Here is a 25,419-nt window from a genome sequence, read left to right on the forward strand (position 1 = left end):
GTGAGTATGCTATAGGAAGTGGAATCCAGTACAAACTCGAATAACTTGTCTTTCCCGTCACGTACAATATGTTTACTTACTTTCCTGGAATATATATCGTCGGTTTATACAAAATTTTGTTATTTGTCGCATTTATTTTGTAAGCTCTATTTTAAACGTGTCGTTATTTAATAATTGGCTGTGTTATGTCATTTATTTTTAGAACATAATGTTTTGTTTCCTTTTTGTTTCGTATCTAATTTTGGTATTAGTACCGATTTTGGTGGATTCAAACTTTATTTTATTTTATTGACAGTTTTAAAACTGATAGTAGGTACCTAGGTATAGTAAGTTTAGACTTGTCATCTTGTTGTCTATAAATAAAATAAAATAAAGTAAGTGTTTATAAAAGTTTAGAGCTATTTTAAACTTAGAATTAATAACTTGCTAAATATTCATTTATATTAGTCACAACATTAAATAATTATGTGTCTACAGTTCCCAAACTTTAATTATAGTTTGACTATATATCAGAGCAAAGAAAAATGTTCACTAGTTATCAGTTATATGTTATTTAGTTTTATACATTACGTGCTTAATTGCTTGTATATTAAGTAATCGATTACAACTTCCCAACAACAAACAAAGCACGTGTTTTCATATCTACTTTTATCGCCACTTTATTGACGTAGACACGTCAAATATTATTTTAATTGTGGTTTAATGTTATTTCCCAAAATAACATTAAATGAACATTAATCTAACTAGGCTATGTAATAATTCCATTAGGAATACCAGCTGCAAAGTTATTGAGAAACAATTTGGAACGTAGATATTTCAATTACCGATGAGAATTTATTTATGTCAACTTTCGGCAGGAAATTCCTGTTCGATAATTGAAAAAATATTCGCCAGAGAAAGAAAAAAAATCTTATATAAGTACTCCTTTTTATTCAAAACTTTTAAGAAAGGCCACTTATCGTTAAAAAAGTCTTGCTTAATGCCATTTATTAGGAAAAAAGAAATTATTACTTATACTTTTTTATTTGCATATGGCTTTCACCTCAGAACAATAACTAAAGCTTTCACATTAATATTTTTTTTCAAATAATTCACCAGTTTTTACAGATATTTTTTAATAACAAAAAATACTATAAAAAGTATGTATATAATTTACAAATATCAAAATTAAAAGAAAACGATTCGAAGAGGTTTTTTTTTTTGAAGCTTGTAAGTAGTGTTGTCATGTTTCTGATAAGGATAAAAAATGGCAAAGGGCAAGGGAATATTATTTAGAGTCAATTTGTTGTAACAAATTATATGTATTCATACTTGTAGGTATACCAATTAATAACAATTCCAAATACTGATTAATGATACGACTTTGTTTACTAATTACGAGTCATATTTTTAAGGATGTTCTTTGAACTGTAATACCTACTTATGAGGACAAAATTATTTGACTGAATAGAATAATTTATTTGGTAGAAAACAATAACTTCTAGATTTTACACTTGTTTAGTTTAAAAGTTGCCTAAGGTGCCTAAGGCATCAGCTTACAGGAATCCATTATTGTTGTCAGGAGCCTTTGGGGGTCAAAAATAACTCTAAGAGTTGCTGAGGTTGGTCATCCACCTCACAAGGCACATAGCAGAAAAAAAACCTTTTTTAAACATTTGCCAAGTCTCCTCCATTTGCGTGGCCCTCTTCCTCATCAGAAAGCACGCATTCACACGCTCTGCAGTTCTAAGAATTTCATCATGCAATATCTATCTTCTTACTGACCTAGCTCTAAACACACGTATTCCATCTTCATATTAAATGTTACGCATCTTTTGCGGAACATTTCCTAGGCCATTGGCTAACCCAGTTACCAACCAAGTTCACGCGAACAATGCGAAAAATTAAATATTGACTAACGGAATCAAAACACAGCGCGCGTGGAAACCTTGCGAAACCAAACTGCAACTGCAATTATGTTACCGTCAGTTGCATAAACCACTTCAAGATCAACCGCGCTTCTATTCTAGACCTATTCCTTTTATTGATTTAACCTCACTTGTTATCATTGATTTACATCTAGATAGGAATCAAGTTCATTGAAGATTTGCTATCCGAGTGAATATAATAATGAGGAATTTTCTTTTTATTTTTTTAATTTTTATCCTAGCTGCTGAATAGATACTGAACTTAGTAGGTTACTGCATGGAACGGAACGTTATATTGTGTTTTTCTTTTTGAAATCATAAAACATTGATTATGTTTTGGAAATAAACAAATAATGAAGAAATAAAACAAAATCTTATCAGAATGTCCAGAGAGAATGAAAATAAGTAGAGTATTCTTTATTTCGTTTATTTACTTCCTAAATTAAATAAAAGTTTTTTTTCTATCATTGGCATCTTGACCCAGTAACGTATGATAAGCGCCATCTAACGAGGTCTTGAGAACTTTTTTTTTATCCTAAAAATGAAAACCTTCCATTGCGGCGAAACAACTCACCACCTATCACTCTGGTCTAACAGAATGCTAGGTGAGGTATAGGTACTTAGTTCATCTTACTATAGATGTACCTCTGACTGCTCCATTGGGATAATCGTCAACTTATGTTATGTTGAATATAATAGTTTTTTTTTGCATGTTATTTGCTTTGTAAGTCTTCAGTGTTTCCTATTTTGAATGCTCAAATTTACATCACGTTGAAAAATCTTTATATTTTTAATATTGAGTTCACACATCGCATCTTGACCACTCTAATTTGGCCTTCAACGGTTACAAAATACACAGATTAAATTATTATTTTAAAGTCTAACTTAGAATGCTGCCTTTCAAATAAATGTTTATACCTATCTAGAGTTTTAACTTCAAGCAATCAGCCTGTTAGGTCAAATTTATCAGTCACGGTCATATATTATAGCTCGAGATGTGCGGGTATCAAAAAACTTATCTGTAACATCTATGTCTGTACGTGGGAAGGAGTATTTGAAGACAATCGTAAAACTACTTATACAGTAGGATTTTTTTAAAGGAAAATTTACGGAAACGAGAGATGTCCTTCGATAGGGGTCATGAAGACAACAGTAGGAAGAAGGAACTAATATAGGGTAGTTTCCAACTAGTCAAATCAGTTACTTTTTAATAAATGACAAAACACGAAATTACAATGGAATTTGTATGAAAAAGCAACCTGTATATAGAAAAACGTGACAAAATGTCGCACTTATTATTACATTTTTCGTTATTAAAATTCATAATAACATAACATAAACTGCCTATATACGTCCCACTGCTGGGCACAGGCCTACCCTCAATCAACCGGAGGGGGTATGGAGCATACTCCACTACGCTGCTCCACTGCGGGTTGGTGGAGGTGTTTTTACGGCTAATAGCCGGGACCAACGGCTTAACGTGCCCTCCGAAGCACGGAATCATCTTACTTTTTCGGACAATCAGGTGATTCAAGCCTGAAAAGTCCTTACCAAACAAAGCTAGACAGTCTCACAAAGTGATTTCGACAATGTCCCCATCGGGAATCGAACCCGGACCTCCAGATCGTGAGCCTAACGCTCTAACCACTAGACCACGGAGGCTGTTATATTCATAAATAAGTTAAATAGAAAAAAAATGATTTTGTCAGCTTTACTTTGAAAACTACGAAAAGATCCATGTAAAATTTCACCCCCTCTTTCAAGGGGTTGGGGGCAGATTTCCACAAAACAATGATGCACGATTTTTTTGTTAGTCACAAATAGTCCGGTTACCATTTTATAGCTTTCTACCTTGAAAATTGCGGACTGCTCCATACAAACTTCCACCTCCAATTTAAGGGAAGTGGAGGGTTAGAAAGAGACAAAATATAGCCTACGTCACTCTCCATCCCTTGTACTATCTCCACTTAAAAAATCACGTCAATTCGTCGCTCGGTTTTGTCGTGAAAGACAGACAAACATATATAAGACACATACACACTTTCTCATTTATTAGTATGGATAAACAACAAATTAGTAGGTCAGTAAAAAGTTTGCTTATGACTATTATGTTATTAGAAGAACAGCTCATGATATTATAAGTATTAAAAACTCTTTTGAAACACCAAGTTTCAATTATTTGCCTTAATACATAGAGTTTAATTTGAAAATTCGTTTCGTTTACAAACTGTAGCTGAAATAGCTTTTCAAACAATTAGGTATGTTCCACGTTTTAGCCTTATTACTGAGCATAGTTTCGTGTTTAAATCAATTTCGTCATACTCTACTCAATTTGAATTAAAAATAAGTAGTTGATAAACATTTTCATCATCATCATTTTATTCTAGTACCTAATAAACTGAGGAGCTCGGTGGCGCAGCGGTAAACGCGCTCGGTCTGCGATTGTTGAAGTTAAGCACATTTCGCAAAGGCCGGTCATAGGATGGGTGACTACAAAAAAAAAAAACATCTCGAGCTCCTCCCTGCTTCGAAAGGCACGTTAAGCCGTTGGTCCCGGCTGCATTAGCAGTCGTTAATAACCATCAATCCGCACTGGGCCCGCGTGATGGTTTAAGGCCCGATCTCCCTATCCATCCATAGGGAAAGCCCGTGCCCCAGCAGTGGGGACGTTAATGGGCTGATGATGATGATGATTACTTAGTAAACAAAAAACACTTATTATAAAGAAATATGTTGTGGTGATTGTATTAATTTATTGTATTAATGTGCGTAAAATTACATCATCTAAGTGAAGTCTTTGGTTGATAGTTCAGCATTCTCCATAGGTACATGCTTAAAAACAAGTACTTGCTTCTATGTTGCTTTGATATACAGGGTGTTAGTGACATCGTAACAAATATTGAGGGGGATGATGCAGACCATGATTCTGAGTTAATATCAAGTGGAATTTTCCGTCGATTAATGTTTTCTTTGTGTTTTTTTTTTATTATTTTCAATTCTATAGTTATAGGTGTTAGTGACACCGTCACAAATACTAACAGGGATGATTCAGATCGTGATTCCGAGTCTGTCAGAAAATTAATGAAATTTTATTTTTTAATTGTTTTCAGTTTCAAACTTTTGCGCCCGAAAAGTCCACTTGAAATCAATTCAGAATCATGGTCTGAAGCATCCCTCAAAGTTTTCGTTACGATGTCATACACCCTGTATTTACATTGTACATTCGCTGGTTTTGGATTAAGATTTACCTTATAATGCACTTTAATCTAGATGATATATTTTTTACGGTATTTTTCCGTAACCGCCTTGATTCCTTGATTTGCAGTTCCGTAAAAATGCAATGTCTGTTTCCGCCTTAAAAACTATATTGAGTATAATGCTTTTATTTTATTTCAGTTGGAGGACATTATTGAGTTCAACTTGTCTTTAATATATACTTTGCACGTAGAAACAAGCATTTCCGAGTGACACACTTTTTACTTACTTATAGGTACTTAAGCTGTATGTAGTATGTTCGTTACGTCTTTTATTTTATGAAATCTCAATGACGTACATAATATATTATAAGTATATATACACGTATATACTTACATTTGTATTGCCATACAAAGACTTTAATCGATAATTAGGTAATAATATTTAAAAAAAAACAAAAAGACTAATAGGCATCCACCACAGGTTTCGTCAAAAATGTAATAATAAATAAACAGTTGAAGAAACTCACACAAGTTGCGTCAAAAATCTAAATTATTTATTGTTGTCAATAGATTTCATTATACTTACGAGTATTACCAGTTAACAACTGTATAATTTAAAAAATCTCAATTCTATACGCATGTAAAGAGGTATTAAAATATTTTGATTAAACGGTATGTTATGTAATCAGTTAATAATACATAAAATATAAATAAAAAAGATTAATAGGTAATATCTTACGTAAAAGATGTCACTTCCTGTAAAGACGTCAAATATTGTATAACACTATCGCGGTAAATATGAGTAAAGTGTTTTATAAACTTGTTCAGCATTAAGGCCGCCTGTTGTGCTTATTTCATTCGTCTGTAAATGTCCAGAGTTTATGTTTTTGTGCAATAAAGAATTATTAGCCCCAATTCCTGCAGACACCTCCTAATTTTATTTTAAGTTTTACCTATCCTTTTCTTATCCGACAAAAAGGAAAGGGACGGATGATCCCTTGATCTTATGGCTGTACAAAGGGTGATAAAAAATACTGGTGTGACCTGCCTATCTTTTTGTCTTTAATATAACTAAGTAGTGTTTTTTTGTACTTAGAATCAGTAATTAGATATGAGGAATTAATTATTTTGTTTTAGACGCCTTTTTCACGGGAAATACTCCTACATACATACACCAAGGTTATATATAGCTATTATAACGGAAAATATTCTCATTTACTTAATATATATTTGAGGTAATGTTTTATTATTATTGGCCTTGACTTTGCCGCTTTAAGATTTTTTTTTTATAATTGGTACCGAGGTTCTTGTTAACTTTTTAAAGGTTAAGGTAGATAAGTACTCGCGGACATCGAACCCACGACCTCTGCAGTCAATTTACAAGTGCAATTTCAATTTTGCTACATATTAATATACGATAACCAGTACTTATCGTGAATCCTACCATTGCCCAATGGCTCAAATTAGCTTCTAAACGTTTCTTCAATTCCGTTCCACCAAAATCTTCATTCAGCGCCTAATGCTACAAGTGCTAATGCAAAAGGTCGATTAATTCTTTCAAATATAATTCTCTCATACGACACCCTGAGCCGAAGTTTGGGCACCTTCAGGCCTGTTGTCTTATAATTTTTGTACCAGAGCCCTCTGCGCTCCCCATTTGTCCGGCTAAGTAGTTAATACTATTTAAGGCAACCCTTACAATGAGTCAAGGCAAAAACAATGTCGTGATTCCCCGTTTGTTTAGCCAAGTATTTAATCCCTTGAAAATAATGTATTTTTCACGTGTCTTATGGCATTAACTACTTGGCCGGACAAATGGTGAGCGCTGAGGGTCCTAACCAAGCGTGAAAAGAATGAACAGTGATAATCAGTCATGTAAAACCAAGAGAGAGCAAGAAATGGTAATGCATTGCCACTAACACGTTACTGCCCTAGATGTTCGTCTCGTGTCCATAAGACATACATACTTCTATACATTTGCATACTTTCGATAATTTACATATCTCTATAGGCTATCAATCCCTGATTGAGTAATCTGGTAATCACTGACGGAAATGTCATATAAATCGGATTAAGACAGAAATCAGGCATCAAAAATAGTATATAAGTAAGCACCTACCTAGGTACCTAAATAAAAAAATGGTTGAAATATTTTAATATTTTTCCAACTTGTTGTTCTGCGTAGGCCGAACGAAATATTGTTCCCAAATTTATGTTTCTTTCCTGGTTTCGGATGAAGGTGTAATAATGCTTAATGTAATCAAGTTTGTCAACGTTGTAAATTACCTAGTTGCAAGCAAAGAATGCATAACATTCAACAAGTTGAGCACGTATAAAAACTTATGCTTATTAAACTTCTAAAAAACTGGTATCAAAAATACCAATTCCGCCTTCGTCTTTTTCAGCTATATTTAAATATTAATTTACATAAAAATTGTACAACCGGATGATGGTTGGCGTTCCTTTATTTATTCTTGAAGGACATACCAAGGGCTCTAACCACATACAGTCTTATTTTAAAAAAACCTTTTTTAAGTAATATTATATAGAATATTGTACCTTACTTAATCCTTAATAAGTTCATTTTTTACTTACTTTTGAGTTGTTTTCCCTCAGGCGAGCACCGCGTAGAGTTAACCAAGCATTCCACATAGTTCTTCACCAGTCTTTTACTGTCCAATATCGCATCTACATCCAAATAGTCATATCTAGTGTCATATTTTGGCATATTTTTCATTGCATTTATATCCTGTCCTACTACTGCGGCACACGCACACACACAGATCAAAAACACAGCACGCATTTTGGAAAAAATAAGTCTCAGCTTGAAAAATAAACTAGGTTTTTATAATTTAAAAATAATAAATGTTTGAAATTAAAAGAAATAATTTAAAAATTAGAACGCGAAATCACATTTCACATATCGCGGTCAATCGCACATGCGCACAACGTCCGCGCGCGGCGAGATTACCTTGTGTTTTGGCGCGCGCGGCAATCACGCAACGTTTATAAATGAAGCTAACAAACGCAAACCAAGCAAGTAGGCAACACACTTTCTTTAAGTGCATTTGCTGGGGCTATGTTCGCTTTCAAGGGCGCGAGAAAAGTTGTTTCGGAAGTTACCTATATTACGGTTGCGTGTGGTATACGTATAGAAACACGCTAATTTCAACCTAAAATGTGCTAAGTGGATGTATGAAGGGGAACCTGTGCTCAGAATGGAGGGGTTTCATCATTATTGGCTGCATTTTTAACTCCTTTTACAAGAAACAAGGTTTTTTTTAAAGCCAGAGATTATCTTTTTATTTATTATAATGCATTTTGTCCAACTCCAACATCATGTAAGTGTCTACCTAAATCAATGATAAATCCCTTGCAATAAATAATTCTGATGGTCCTTAATAAATCACCTTTATTTTATGACCATTACTTAGTATTCAAATGTTATTTTTATTTTGCCTTTAAGTGCTAATTGCTGTAAAAACTGTCAATCAAACAAACGCTTTGGTATTTTTTATTTAAGTATACTTATTTTAAAAAATAAAATTTACCAAAACGTCTAAATCTATTAAAAACGTACACATTAATGATTTTTGCAATTATGGCTAATTGCAGTTTTGGGCGGTTGTCGAATCAAATTTTTCAATAATGTAATATTATTGAAAAGTTTTTTGGCCCTGGCCGCTTTTTTATTGTAATACTTACTGACAGGGCACCCTGTTTTGTACTTTTCAATGCTAACTCCTGTCTCCTTGTCACATTGTTTTTGTGTTTCGTAACATTCTTGTAATTAAAATAAGGCATAAAATATTTATAGTTTTACCAAATCCGATCAGTTGTAGGCAAATACTTATCCCTTTTAATATAAGTAGTTATTTAAAACCGGTATAGGGTGACAGCCTTCAGCGTTCTCCATTTGTGCAATTAACATACTTGGCATAATACATAAACTCACGCCCGTAATCCTTAATGGATTGGGCAGAGCCACAAGTAATCAAAGACAACGTGCAGCCACTGTTGATATGATGGCCTAGGATGGTGACAGAGAAACAATTGTCCAGCATGTTAGAAATTACACGACCCCTCTGACGGATTTTACGACATCTTCTTGTAGACAAGCAGCTGGACGTGTTTTATGCTTTTATTCGCTCCCAGAACAACATAGAAGCTGATGAAGAGTGCTGAGGTGACAATGTACGGTCGTTGTCTTTGTACCGTACAGTACAGCTAAGTAGTTTACTGATGTAAGTAAGTAGTCGTTACATGAGCCATGTCAGGGGCCTTTGGCGGCTCAATAATAACTCTGACACCAGTGTTGATGGGGTTGGTAATTAACCTCACAACCCACACGATAGAAGAAGCTAAGTAGTGAAGCAAATATATATACTTATATACTTATACTAAAATAACCACACCAGCATAAGGCTAGCGTGTATGACGGTGACACGGCTTGCTTAGTAGCTCCATAAAAGATTTAGAAAAAAGATTGATTTTTCTGTGTAAGTAATATTTAGGCGACTTACATACGACACCGCGCACCGACGCGGTTGGCGGTTTTACGGTCACATTGGCTTGCGTGTAATTGAATACCGCCTCGTCGCGCAAAATCCGCAGATGTGAGAAACGTCATTCTCTAATTCTTATAATTATACAGATATTTCAGGAGGTAAATATTTTAGAGGTAGACTAACAGCTAGCAGATATGCTACCATCTCTCGCTGCTCGACATAGAGCATGACATGAGTTTTTTGGTCAGTTGACGAAATGTTAAGCTAGAAGCCATCATTTAACATGAATCTGGGGAGTTAAAAAGGCCAACTTAAAACCAATTCATCTAAAAAGCAATATTGCTATTTGTCATTTCTTGTAATGTGGACTTTTTAGACTCATTAAAATTGGACAATACGGTCGACTTTTACCTTAATTGACATCAAGTACAAATTAACGATGTAGATCAACCCGATTTAAAAGTGACGTCACTTTTGAAAACATATTAACAAAATTAGTAGGTCAATAGGACATATTAATACGGCATCAATCTTAAAAACGAATTCAGAATCATTTGGATTAAGACCTAAAATTGGCTTTTAGGTCGAAATACTTAGCTAACTTTGAATAGAAGCAAGAAGTTTGCTTAAGGCTTAAGGACGACTTTTAGTGTATGTAGATATTATTGGAATGATATTGTGTGTGGTAGGTATTTAAGCTGAGGACGTTTTATTCCCAGCCGACATGACATCACATTTAATTTAGGTATAAGTTTCAGTGTTCGTTTTCCATGTTCCTTTAAAGAAAATATTTCATGTGTGCGTTATTTGTCTTTTGATGTGATGTCATTGTAATGTTATAAATGTAATCCGTGTCTATGGTGTCCTAAATAATATTTATTTTATTTATCGTTGTTACATTTTAAATTTTCTCTTTCTTAGAAATAAACTTTATAATTAAAGTCGTAAGGCCGAAAGTCCTTTTAAAATCCAAACCCCATTGTTTAACTATTGTGTCTGGAAATCTCTGCCTTATGAGGTTAAAGCAGTCATCAGCGGGTGACAGCTCCCCATTTGTCCGGCAAAGTAGGTAATAGGCGGAAATTTTACAATAAATCACGACAAAAAAATATCAAAGCAGTGGAATTTCCGCTAAGTAGGTTTCGGTATTCATATAACTCGTCCAAATTAACTAAATTACTCGTATAACGGCAGTAAACTGTATTACACTAGCTATTGGGAATGTTACTGACAAATGCATTGTAAGTACCTAATATTTTTATTTTAATCTAATTTCTTTAATAATGTTTGTGGTGTCCCTTCGCGAGTTGGAAGGTCAGACAGGCAGTCGCTTCTGTAAAAAAACCGGAACTGTCAAATCTTTAGGTAAGCGGACCCTGTAAAAAACAGGACAATGCTAGGGAGATGATGATACTAATAATCTTTGTTATTTTAGACCTGACGATCATATTTATGTTACCTTTTTGTATAACTTGGTACTTAAAATGTGTCAGCTAAATCACTACATAGTATAAAACAAAGTAGCTTTTTCTGTCCCTATATCTCTATGTAACCGCCATTCCTCTCTTCTTCCCGCCAAAACCTTCACCTCCCGATACGACACGACCTGCACCTTCTCTTTTATTTGTTTCATAAATGTTATCCTAGGTCTACCCCTTCCTCTCTTCCCTTCAATTCAAGAGAGGAATGGCGGTTACTCCACCGACAAGAGCGCAGCTCTTAAATAGAGAGAGAGAGATCTCTATGTACGCTTAAATCTTTAAAACACCGCAACGGATCTTGATGCGGTTTTATTTTAATAGATAGAGTGATTCAAGAGGAAGGTTTATATGTATAATAACATCCATTCAATAGTGGAGAAATATTGTTTAATTTTGAGGTTTTTAATATGATGTCGTAAATAATTTCATTTTTTCCTCAGCATTGCACCCTAGCAAAACCGCGAGCGTGGCTCTTAAATTAGATAATATGAAATATCTCTATCATCATCCCTCTAGCACTATCCCATTTTTCACAGGTCCAGCTTACCTCCTGAAGATCTGACAGGTCCGGTTTTTTATAAAAGCGACTGCCTGTTTGACCTTCCAACCCGCGAAGGGAAAAACAGCCCAATACAGGTTAGATCACATACCTCCGAAAATGCATTTCTCGAGAATGTGGGTTTCCTCATTATTGATGTCTTCCTTCACCGATGAGCACGTGATGATCATTATGATCCAAACATAAAATTGAAAACAAATTCGACAATCAAAGTGAGAGGTAAGCGTTCTACCAACTGGGCTACCATAGCTCCCAATATGGAATATCTCTATATGAATTAAATAATATTTTTCCTTCATGCGTAGAACCATACGTGATGAGTGTCACATTATAATTTAAATTAGCATTCTATGTAGGTACCTCTATAAGTACCTTTGCCATCATCACTAGGTATGATTCACAATTTAGCACTCGTCAAATGTTACTGTGGTACCAACAATCAAGTACCTAACTGCTTTAAGTACTAGTACTTTAAGTACTAGCTTTCTTTTCTTTTTGACGTCACTTCTCTCGAGCAGGTTGTAATATCAATGACCAACCTCATCAACCCTGGTGTCAGGGTTACTATTGAGCCGCCAAAGGCTCCTGACTCTCTGCGCCGAGGTCAACTTCTTAACGTGCCCTCCTAAGCACGGAATCATTTTACTTTTTCGGACAACCATGTGATTCACGACTGCAATGTCCTTACCAAACAAAGGACAGTCTCACAAAGTGATTTGGAAAAAATCCCCATAGGGATCGACCTCCAGTAACCAGGCGCAACGTGATAAAATTTTGCCACGGTCATTTTATCGATTCTGACGATATAATTATGTTGTTTTGTCGATTAGTGCTAATATGTGAACCGGAATAAGTCATGTCGCTCTGTCAAAATACGAATAAAATCACGTGACACGCATTTTAGGGAAAAAACAAACTTATCGATTTCGACAAAATTTATTGAATCGATCGATAATTTTACGTTGCGCATGTTAGACCTGCTGGTCCTGAACCCAACGGTCTAACCACTAGACCACGGAGACTGTCAACATACAATCCATTAGTCACAATAATAAGTTGTTTGAATCACCATCACCAGCCCATTAACGTCCCCACTGCTGGGGCACGAGCCTTCCCTATGGATGGATAGGGAGATCGGGCCTTAAACCATCATGCGGGCCCAGTGCGGATTGATGGTTATTAACGACTGCTAATGCAGCCGGGACCAACGGCTTAACGTGCCTTCCGAAGCACGGAGGAGCTCGAGATGAAAACTTTTTTTTTTGTGGTCACCCATCCTATGACCGGCCTTTGCGGAAGTTGCTTAACTTCAACAATCGCAGACCGAGCGCGTTTACCGCTGCGCCACCAAGCTCCTCAAGTTGTTTGAATAACGTAACATATTAATCTACATTTTTTATTTATTGATGTGTCTTCCATATTCGGTCCGGAACTCTTTGTACTATTATGTATTCTGTGGCGGAACTCCAAAACAGTAAATAACATTTAAACAGCAATATATTATACTCGTAACAACAATAGACCTTAGGAAATATAATGTTTATTGCTATGCGGCAGTGTACCACTGTCCACGATGCGACCAACCAATGTCCTACTTCCTATACCTACTACATAGTTTATAGGAAATACATCCATAGCGTCTACTTATACGAGATTACTAGGAAAACTACTTTTATTCGTGCTGTCCTCAGGATTATAAGGAATTTATAATAATAATAATAATAATAAAACACTTTATTGCACACAAATTCACAAAACATTTACAGGATAAACTTATTCTAATTCTTATTCTAATTTATGTTTATGAAGTTGTTACGTATTTTTTTTAGCGTAACTTTATGTAGATTTGCCGCATTTAATAATTGTTTGGACAAAAGGCTGAGCGCTCTCACCCGGTACAAAATTTAAAAGAACAGAGGCGTTAAAATGGCCACATCGAAGCAATTCATCTAAGAAAGCAATATATTGCAATTTGACATTTGCGCATATAAAAGTAAGTGCGCAATGCAAACAAATTTTAACCCCCCAGGCGCGTCGTCTGAATGTTAACCTACAAAAATTAAATAAGCATGTAAAGGTTTGTTTCACTTATAAAATGATATTTAAAGGTAACAAGTTTTCGAGTCCTCTTTTAAGCGGGAGGTCCTTCTGATTATCTCTTCCATAGCCAAAGCTAAATATACCATGATAGCTTTCAGCATAAAAAAGAATAATACTACAAATAGAGCGGTGATTCTCCGCCCCGCACCAATTCGTATCGGGAGCTGACCTCACCCCCCCTGGGTCTTACTTTAGTTTTAATTGGCCGTAAGCCGCTAAGGAGTAAGTAGGATAGCACACGCTGGCTCGCTCGCTCTTACGCGGCAGGTGATATACGTTTATTTTTTATTTTTTGACGTGACTTATTGTAGACTTGCCGCAGATGGCAGTAACTACTTGGCCGGACAAATGGGGAGCGTGAAGGCTCTCACCCGGTAAAACGTTTAAAACAACAGGCCTGAGGGAGCCCAGTTGGTCGCGAACCTCGGCTCAGGGCGTCGTCTGAGAGGAAAAATATTTGAAAGAATTAATCGACCCTAGTGGGTCGATAGCGATAAGCGCTGATTGAGGGGAAATCGTCGACCACGCCGGTGGGGATCGGTATCGGGGTCCTGAAGTGTTTGGTGTCGCGAGCTCATTGGCTAGGTGGCATACGGTAAGTATGGGATTTTTGTGTGGAGTATGCTCTCAGGCCAGCAGAGAAGAACACAGACATTTTCATATGCAACAATATTTTGTATACTTACCAAGCGTCTTACGTCACTTCGTTTGAACACACCTAAAGTGGTAAGGAAGTCGCATTGTCTAGACGCGGCCAATCGGAACCGTATGAAGACTACTCTATTGCTCTATACACTTACGACAGGTTACTAAGTATTTGGTTCGCGTATCGTATAATTTCCGTACAAATTGTTACCAATGCACCGGCTAGCATATTTTGTCAGTGTTGTACGCATCAATGATCACAATTTGGTAACGTTAGAAAGGATAACATAAGCTGGAGTCGCGTCACAACACAAACTTCAGTGCTCTCGTGGTGAACTTGCCGACGAGCAAGCTTTACGCCTTCATGCGGGGGGGGACTTCCAGTTTCCGTGGTAGACTGCCACCGTACGGTCACGAGCATTAATATGTATACACTTCGGTACCATGTCACATTAACTGTTTTGACAAATTGTACTGTAAGTCTCACTAAATGTCAAATAATTTTGTTAGTGCGACAGAGTCCTAAAGCGGGTAAATTATATTGCTCATGACTGTACACCACTCCGATACAACACAAAAAGTGTCGACTTTGTGTGATTGTTATTTTTTATAATGTTAAATATGTATTTTAGTTTAAGGTAGTGGTTGAATAGTGGGAGATATCACAAAAAACACCTTGTGATCCCCAGTTTAGTTAGGTCATTACAGGCTGATCACCTGATTGTCCGAAAGTAAGATGATCCGTGCTTCACAAGCCACATTAAGCCGTTGGTTCCGGTTACTATTTACTGATATAAGTGAGTAATCCATGTCAGGGGCCTTTGGCGGCTCAATCATAACCCTGTCACCAGGGTTGATGAGGTTGGTATTCCACCTCACAACCAATACAATAAGAAGAAGGTTAAGGTATATATTTCTATGGGTCTTTGTTACCTGATTATCATCACAAATTTAAGAGCCACGCTCTTGTCGGTGTAGCATTCTCCATGCCACTTTTTAGGGAAAATAGAGCAGTGGTTTCCTTCTTACCTTCCGCCCCGCAGTACTCTGTCTGACGCGAGTGGGATGGCGCCCAGAGTAGTCTATTTCCAAGCCGTACTAGTACTGACAGTTAGTTGTTACCTGATATAAGTAAATAAATAAATTACAGTAGAACGTCTAGTCTCTGGATTGTAGGAAATATAGACTCATAGATTCTAGACCTAGAAAATGCGCATGCGTAAGTGTTATGTTTCTTCACTTAGCTCTAGTATTAGGTATGAATTTGGTCAAACGCAAACCTTTCAACGGTACCTCTTTCGTGATAATTCAAACTATGTTTGAACCGGGCAAACAGCTATCATCATCATCATCAGCCGTACGACGCCCACTGCTGGGCATAGGCCTCCCCAAGGATCTCCACTTATTATTGCATTTTTTCAACCAGCAACCTCATTTTCAACGCATTTTTTTTAATGCAAACTTTTTCATTAAGTACCTTTTTAGAAGAATATTTATTTTAGGTTATGAATTGAAAAAACGAAAGGCTACAGACACGATGTACATCTGGCCTCATTACGTCAACTGAATGTAGGACGCGATTGTATGAGAGAAAATCATGCAAATGATCCGCTTTTGCCATTGTGTATGACAAGGATCGCAATCACAATGTCATTATTCGCGGAGTTGGGTAGTTTCTTAGGTCAAAGATAAATTATGAAATTCTGATTACTAAATAAAGACAGTCTAAAACTGTCAACATTATAAGCCTATAGTATACGTCCCACTGCTGCACGAAGGCAACAAGTTAACAGATGGGGATATGGAGCATACTACGTATACACCACGCCACGCTCCACTGCGGGTTGGTGGAGGTGTTTTACGGCTAATAGCCGGGGCCAAGCGAAGCGTCTATTTGGAGTCGATTTCTTTCAATTTAAACCACAATTTTTACCTGGATTGAAACTGGCGTGTCTATGGGGAGGTTTTGTTGACACAAATCACATTCGAATGTGATTTTTCAAAAACGGTCTTACGAATAGTTTTCACTTTAAGGCAACGCTATTGGTCGGTGACGAAAAATATCGTTAGAATATTTCAAATATCTTTAAAAGTAAGTGTATTTATTACCTATTCCGCTTGACTCGTTATTTGAGAGATCACCTAACATTAAAAGTTCTATTTGATTCTTGACCACAGGGTTACGTTCCTCAAAAAACAAAGAAGAAAAATCTGAGGGGTTAAAATGGCCACATCGAAGCAATTCATCTAAGAAAGCAATATTTTGCGCATATAAAAGTAAGTGCGCAATGCAAACAACTGTCAAATAGCAATATTGCTTTCAATGAATTGCTTCGATGTGGCCACTTTAACCCCCCTGTACAACGCCATCTATATTGTTTTTGGCGAACGTAGCCTGGAAACTCCCTCACTGACATTTGCAATGCAGATAAGTGCGCAAAGTCAGCAAACGTCAAATAACATAAGTGTTTTTTTACATAAATTGCTTCAATGTGCTAACTCCCTCCCACACAAGTATTTGTGTAAAGTGTTTGTTAAGTGTATACTTTAGGCAAAAGCCACTTGGACCCTTTTCGCTTTACATACTTTCTCCCCTCTTTTACTAATATTTTTTTATTCACATTATTCACATTCACGTTTCGAACATGTAAACAAGTCCTGGCTTTCTCTTGCTTTTGTTTCCTGTGTAAGGCTGTTTGCCGACCAAATTATGACATTTAACACTAAGCCGATAACTTTAACGTTTTAGAAAGTCCTCGGTAGACTATAGAAATGTGGCTTTGACAGGATAATGACATAGTAATCTTATTATAAACATAAAATATTATCGCGCCTGTATCCCCAACGGGTAGGCAGATGTGGGTATAATACGCCCACTCCTGGCCAGCTATGTTTTAAGTCCCATGTAACACGGGGCGAGTCTTTTACCACTATCCGGCATTAATCTTATTATAAAGTGGTAAATATAAATTAATATAAGAATAAAAAAGTTTATTTAGGTAAAACACACATACATTTACAACATTAAAATATACACACATTAATCACACACCAAACATAATATCTCGGTTTTGTAAGTCAGAAATTAGATCCTTGGTAATATTAGCACCCAGTAATCATAATAATTGATACATAGTGTGTTATTTTTTCATTTACAGTTTATTTTATTTTTAAAGTTAGAGGTTATACAGCAAAAGAAGTAGTTATACAATTAAGTTATTTTATAATGTATGTTATCCAGATTTATTAAATGAATTAATTATTTTATTAATTAAAAAGATCGCGAATAGTGGAAATCTGTTATTCGACCCTACATCCCAACAGGAGATAATGGGATTAGAAGAAGAGAGAAGAGAGAATATTTTATTAATTTATTATTAATAATTTAAACCTAAAAACATTTTATCTTTCTTTATAATGTCCATCGTTTTGTTCAGGTATTCATTTATTCCGGCATGGCGTGCTAATTACATGTTTGAGTTCGAAGTATTTATATAAAACTCAAAAGGTCACAGGAAAGGCATGGATGGGTCTCCAATAACAAAATAAAACAAGACGAAGGGAAGATATCACGAGGCACGACCCAAAAAAACACTTTAAAAGAGGTACTTATTTAAATAGTTTCTGGAATAATCTTCGATTTTAAGTTGCAAACATCCTTAAACAGGATTTCTTTAGTTATTACTACGTAAAAGGATGGATTTTCTGCATTGCTAAGTTACAAACAAACCACACAAAACTGACAGAGATAGTCTACAAACTGTATTGTAGTTCAAACTGTATTTCGTTTTTGATAAGACTGTTTTATTCTAAAGCACGAAATTACAAGGGTCTAAACTTGCGTCACATCTACGTAATACCACTTTTTATGACGAAACCTTATCATTTTGATATAAGTATTTCTTAAGTCTAGCCAGAGGGAGTGGTGTCCCGTCGCTTCAGGGAGGTGACTTCGAAGAAAACTCCTCTAAATACCTAGCTTAAACTCTAAGTACATATTCAACTACAACAACACAACTTAATTTGACAGGACTACAGCTCTTTCTTACACGAATTGTAATTGAAATTCAAATTAAAAAACATCTTTATTTAGTAGGTAACACACTTTGAACGTCTCATCCGCCTAAAACTACTGCAGCTTCACAACCTGTATAGCCGAGGAAGAAGCTGCACAGGGCCCTAGACATACTTTTAAAAGAGATTGGTAATTCACCTCACAGCCCACACGATATAAGAATGAAAAGGATGATAAATCTAAAGTAGATATGTGCATGATCTGATTCGTAGTAAAAAGGTAGTTGAGACGAGGTGCGAGGAATGTTCGGAGATTTTTTATTTTTTTTGACGTGACTTATTGTAGATTTGCCGCAGATAGCATTAACTACTTGGCCGGACAAATGGGGAGCGCTGAAGGCTCTCACCCGGTACAACGTTTAAGACAACAGGCCTGAGGTGGAATCTCGGCTGAGGGCGTCGTCTGAGAGGAAAAATATTTGAAAGAATTAATGGACCTAAGGGGGTCGATAGCGATAAGAGCTGATTCAAGGAAATCGTCGACCACGCCGGTGGGATTGGTATCGGGGTCCTGAAGTGTTTGGTGTCGCGAGCTGAATGGCCGCCTCTATGGCTAGAGTAAATTTCGGAGAAAAGTCACAGGAAAGGTAAGCATTTACTCCCAAGAACAAGATAAAAGCGAGAATGATACTATAATCCAAAAAATGCTAAGTGGTATTAAATCTTTATATAATAATTACTTACTTACATAATTAAAGTTTCACGGAAGTACACGTATTTGGGAAAACTCGGAATTTAAAGCGACATTTAATTTTTTAAACCTTTATGATCCGATTTCCTAATGATTTAAGACATCATTATTCGGTACAGACTATTAACACCTATTAGTAGAAGTAGGTACCTACCTACCTATTAAAATGCATTATCTTTGTCGTTTCTGCATAACCCGTAGTGATTTTCGATAAAACAAAATAGCTTTTCTTAGAAAACTTTGTATAAAATGCCTAATTTAAACGGAATGTGGGAAATCCATAAAGACGAATTTCTGTAATTTCCTGATTAAACGTAGAACATGAAACTCACTCATAAAATAAAGAGTAAGTAACTACTAATATTAAAGAGTTACTACTAATACTTACTGCATTTTCCGCCACTAACCAATGACTGTACTGTAATAATATCATAACTGGGGGGTTAAAATGGCCACATTGAAGCAATTCATCCAAAAAAGCAATATTGCTATTTGAAATTTATGTGCATTGCGCACTTACTTTTATATGCGCAAATGTCAAATTGCAATATATTGCTTTCTTAGATGAATTGCTGCGATGTGGCCATTTCAACCCCCCTGTACCCATAGTTGTTAATATGACTGGTCCACTAAATACATTTTTACTTTACTTTTATTTTTACTTACAATAATTATGGAAATTACAGCAAAGTCTAACTTCTACAGAAACACATTAGTAAGTAGTAACTCATGCAAAGTGGTAAGTAATTAGAGCACAGTTCGTAATAACTAATAAAGAGAACAAATGAAGTATTTCCGTGGTAACTAACGGCTACTGTACGAGGTATTAACCTACCAGGGCCGTCGCAAGATGCGTGCGCATTCGAGCTGAATCACCCCCCTCAGTATTCGGTACTGTGTCACTGACACCCTGTATACATAAGTACCGAAGCGCTGAGCCACTATGTCATTTGTACGTACAATAAACATATAAGTAAGTAAGTAGTCGTTACATGAGTCATGTCAGGAGCCTATGGCGGCTCAATATTAACCCTGACACCAGGGTTGATGAGGTTGGTAATCCACCCACATACAAACAATATTTAGCTCCACTGCCATTTCATTTGGGTGGTTTGCCAGCCTGTTTTTGTACATATATTACTTTTGATTTCTTCCTTGACCGTTTTTATTTGGAGATCGTGATGTATCATATCATTTCATTATCACACATCTGCAACACAGACAGTGGCTGCAAGTTCTTTGATTACTTGTGGCTTTGCCCACCCCATTAGGGATTACGGGCGTGAGTTTATGTATGTATGTATGTATCACACATCTATTGACTGCTTCGCGTCTGTATCAATGCTACGCGCGACAGCATCGCGATTGCATCGCTACAAAATGTCGCCTTGAGCGAGGGGCCTTAATGCGAGCAAGCTAGCAACAGCCCTGTCCTCCACCATTGTGCGTCAGTAGTTGATTGTCACCGGTTAATGACAGGGTATCTTCACAAATCACTAGTTGTCACGTCTGCGGCGGGCAATTTGTCACAACTCGCAAGTATCACCGATAATTGTAGGAAACTGAAGCTTTGGTCAAACGTTGGCATTTGTAAATAGGTGACGTTTTTACGCTGCATCCCTTACCTATCGAGTAGAAACGGTTTGACTATTTTCCAATTTCAAATTTCGCTATCGAGGAATCCAGTACAAAAAAAGATTACAAATGCACCCAAATCAGCTTGTGAGGCAACTAACTACTCGTATTCCAGAAAGCTAACGTCGTCTAAAAAAGAAACGAGACATTTTCGATAAGGACAGTCAGGCCGAATGCTACTTCAAAGAAAGGACTGACTTCGCTGGGAGTAGCGTCCTCCATGCTTTAAAACCCAACTCATCTGTTTATAGTCAATGAGACTGATCGCAAGATAAAACCACAAAAAAAAAAAAACAAAATTCAAATTCATGAGTATTTTACAGAATTACTCCGGTGTTAGTGACACCGTACCGAATACTGAGGGGTTGATGCAGCTCACAATTTTCAGTCGCAAAACACATGAAAATGTTAGAAAATGCCCTCTCTCATGATGGGTAGAAGTTTGTATGGAGCATTACGAAATTTTCAAGGCAGAAAGCTAAAAAATTGTATGCAAACTATTTGTGAGTAACAACAATCGTGGATCATTGTTTTTTTGGAAATCTGATCTCAACCTTTTCAAAGAACGGGTAAAATTTTATATGGGACCCTTCGCAGTTGTCAAGATAACCAGCTAAACATTGATATATTAGGAACGGTGAACCGTGTTACCTCGAATTTAACGCGGGAAAAGCTAGTAAATTATAAAAGTGTGAAGTGAATATTTATTTGATGACTATGATGATTGATGACACACATTATACTAGGAATGATAGCTTCGAAAGATGTGGTTAAACATCTTTACACATAAATAACTCTGCGGCTTGTTTGTGGTTGCATCGACTTTTATCTTATATCTACCATATTGTATGAGGTAACATTTCATGCATACGTAATAGAGAATTAAAATTCGATAAATGTAATCATTAGTAAACAACCACAATAATACATAATTAATAATAATTATACTCGTAACTGTTATACACAGGGTGTTAGTGACATCGCTACGAAAACTAAGGGATGATTCAGACCATGATTCTGAGTTGATATCAAGAGAAATTTTCCGGCGCAAAAGTGTGCAACAGAAATTAATTTAAAAATAACACTAAAATTTTCATGAATTTTCTGACAGGAAATACCCCTTGATATCAACTCAGAATCAGTCTGAATCATCCCCCTCAATATGTGTTCATCATCAGCCCATTAACGTCCCCACTGCTGGGGCACGGGCCTTCCCTATGGATGGATAGGGAGATCGGGCCTTAAACCATCACGCGGGCCCAGTGCGGATTGACGGTTATTAACGACTGCTAATGCAGCCGGGACCAACGACTTAACGTGCCTTCCGAAGCACGGAGGAGCTCGAGATAAAAACTTTTTTTTATGGTCACCCATCCTATGACCGGCCTTTGCGAAAGTTGCTTAACTTCAACAATCGCAGACCGAGCGCGTTTACCGCTGCGCCACCGAGCTCCTAATATTTGTTACGGTGTCACTAACACCCATACCTACTTGTATGGCTACCTGTATGTACTTGTACGGGGTGTAAATGTTATTATTAATAATTTATAATAATAATAATATTTTTATTAATAATAACGAAGTATTAACGATGGAAAATTCCACTTGATATTAACTCAAAATCATGGTCTGAACCATCCCCCTCAGTCGTTACGATGTCATTAACACCCTGTATAATCAGACGAGTTACTGAATGACATATTTCTGACCAAGTACTAAATACTTATCATATGCGAAAAATCTACAATTGGGTATTTACTGGGTCAAAGATAAATTATAAAATGCTTATGAAAATAATAGCCAGTCTAAGACGATTAAAACTCCATCTCATTTTACTCTTCACCTTATTTTCGAATTATATTTTAAGAATTAAGTAACAATGAGTACGACGTTTGACCGCTTTTATTGATGACGTCACAGGACAGTATTTACATACAAACTTCAACGTTTCATAAAAAGTGTCTCATTTGACTAGGTTGTTAAGTCACGTCTTTCCGTTTCCCTATCTTTGTGTGTGGCAAAGGCGTAAGCCGCGCGAAGCCAAACCTAAAAGAAAAAAAGTCACGTCAAAAAAAGAATGACATATCGGCTACTACTTACAAATACGGTAAGAAAGAAATACTTGAACTGAAACTACTAGAGAGGTTTTGTTAACAGAAATTACATTCGAATGTGAATATTCAAAAACGCTCTTAACATAACAGGACAAATACTTTATTACATAAACAGGTAAAAACAAAATACAAAACAAAAGCGAAATAGAATGAGTACAATAGGCGGCCTTATTGCTAGGTAGCAATCTCTTACGTCGTTTTCACTCGAAATTTTCCTCACTGTAACTGCATGTCGATAGTCATCATCAATTTTTGATTCTGCTCCGCACCACCCAAATCCCCCGGTAGTTGCGGCTTACGAATACATCCGTCTTAGGGACGCTACTGAAAAGTATCGGCGTCCGAAGGACGTAATATACTTACGATCCCGAGGATCCGATTACTCTAGCCATAGAGGCGGCCAATCATCTCGCGACACCAAATACTTCAGGACCCCGATACCGACCCCGCCGGCGTGTTCGACGATTTCCCTCAATCAGCGCTTAACGCTATCGATCCACTAGAGACGATTAATTCTTTCAAATATTTTTCCTCTCAGACGACGCCCTGAGCCGAGATTCACGCCCAACTGGGAACCCTCAGGCCTGTTGTCCTAAACGTTGTACCGGGTGAGAGCCTTCAGCGCTCCCCATTTGTCTGGCTAAGTAATTAATGACATCTGCGGCAAATCTACGATAAGTCATGTCGAAAAAAAAAAGATTGTCATCATCGTTTGCATTTCAGCTAAGGCCCCAGGATGATAAGCAAATGACAATTCGCAAATAGACAACAAAATCTATCGGTCATTTATTAATTAATAATCTATGTCGTAACAAAAAACAATTACAATGTTGCTGTCGAAAATTACAATTGATAATTGCACCATACGAAAAGTACATGGTATCTCACCATCAGAAGCTTTGAGTTGTACGAAACAATAAAATAATTAGATGTAATCTCAACATTTACATCTTAGTGGGTTTCGCGATTGTCCTTATGTAAGCTTCAGATCGTTGATATATTGTGTTACCTGATTAAGTAATGTGGAAAGTCACTTCCGAACGCCTGGCCTACCAGCACACCTTTAAACACCTAAGTTTAAAGTAGGTGTTCTAAGTATAAGTACTTTATATTTATGTATAGATATATATTTATTTATATTATGTATTTCTTGTGTGTGCAATAAAGTATTTGTTATGATAGAATAAGGAATAATACTACGTAGTTATGTTAGGTTAGGTTGTATTAGAGAATGCAATCCCGCGAGATCCCGAAATTTTCGAGATCACGTGATTTTTGAATAAGGCGCTTTCGTGATTTTATTTTTCAGATAAAGTACTTTTATATTTGTGTGACAGATTTTTTATTTTATTTTGACGTAACTTTTTGTAGATTTGCCGCAAATGGCATTAACTAAGTACTCTCGCCCGGTACAAAATTTAAGACAACAGGCCTGAGGGTGCCCAGTTGGACACGAACCTCGACTCTACTGAGAGGATTTCAAAGAATTAATCGACCCTAGTGGGTCGGTATCGGGATCCTGAAGTGTTTGTTATCGCGAGCTGATACGCCCCACATCTATGACTAGAGTAATCGGGTATAGTGACAAATTATCAGACCATCAAATAATTGCTTGTCAAATAATGTGACCTTTTTAATCCCCGTTTCATATTTACATTCATCATGATACATCTATCTGATAGATGATAATGATTCAACATCTACATAATCGCCGTTTAAATTTCTCTGTAAATCTTGCAAATTGAATTCCTCTAACCGCGATTCACTTTCTCTGTTCTGGGTAGGGTTGTCAACTAATACTTTTTAATAGGTACTTACTTATTTTTTTCAACTATTTTCTACTTCTACTTTTTACTTTCTATATCTACTTTTTAGCGGTGTATATCTATATCTTATTTTTGATGAGAAGTGTAAGTAATTATGTTCCATATAAAAATGTCCCATAGTCCGTTTTTCGAGTTTTGCGTCATGCTCGGGATGATAGCAGATGAATACTATCTACTTGTATTAATTTTCTCCTAATTTAGCATAAAATAACCTTATTGTGACATTCAGAATGTAAAAAAGAACTGCATTGGACAACCATACACACTATCCGGTAGCATTATGACGTAATAACTTAATATCAGTCAGTCATTCACAGCTATTGGTTGCTTAAGTTATCTAACGCCTGCAAAGTGGATTTGCAGTCGGAAAGCGAAATCTTGAAACAAACCCGAACTGGATGTGTTAAATAAATGGTGTCTACGACATTAAAACGATCAAATCCATTTTTTAGTTGACGTCGCGAGGTCAGTTAGGCAGGTTTTTGGATTGAGTAGATAAACTGGTCAAAGATATCCGTCAGGTTACTAATTTGGGGGCACTTTTGGTACTAATGAGGGACTGTCCAGATGAAGTTCTATGAAAATCACACAGATGGCGTTGTTAAGTTTAGTATTCTATTAGTACGGCTAGCGGACCAAAGTAAAAAAAAACTATGAATGTGGGTTTCTTTACGATTCCTTC

At 36.4% G+C, this 25,419-nt stretch overlaps 1 protein-coding gene across 1 annotated transcript in view; it reads right to left on the reverse strand.

Annotated features, from left to right (window-relative positions):
- LOC126374415 (YLP motif-containing protein 1-like) overlaps window positions 1-8,074 on the reverse strand; it is a 61,660-nt gene extending 53,586 nt beyond the window's left edge. Inside the window, exon 1 of the mRNA XM_050021059.1 lies at window positions 7,700-8,074. Within this exon, the coding sequence (XP_049877016.1) occupies window positions 7,700-7,907 (208 nt within the window). The 5' untranslated portion in view covers window positions 7,908-8,074. The remainder of the gene's footprint in view (window positions 1-7,699) is intronic.
- Between the last annotated feature and the right edge of the window lie 17,345 nt (window positions 8,075-25,419).

The sequence above is a fragment of the Pectinophora gossypiella genome, chromosome 17, assembly GCF_024362695.1.
Source record: "Pectinophora gossypiella chromosome 17, ilPecGoss1.1, whole genome shotgun sequence".
NCBI classification, from domain to species: domain Eukaryota; kingdom Metazoa; phylum Arthropoda; class Insecta; order Lepidoptera; family Gelechiidae; genus Pectinophora; species Pectinophora gossypiella.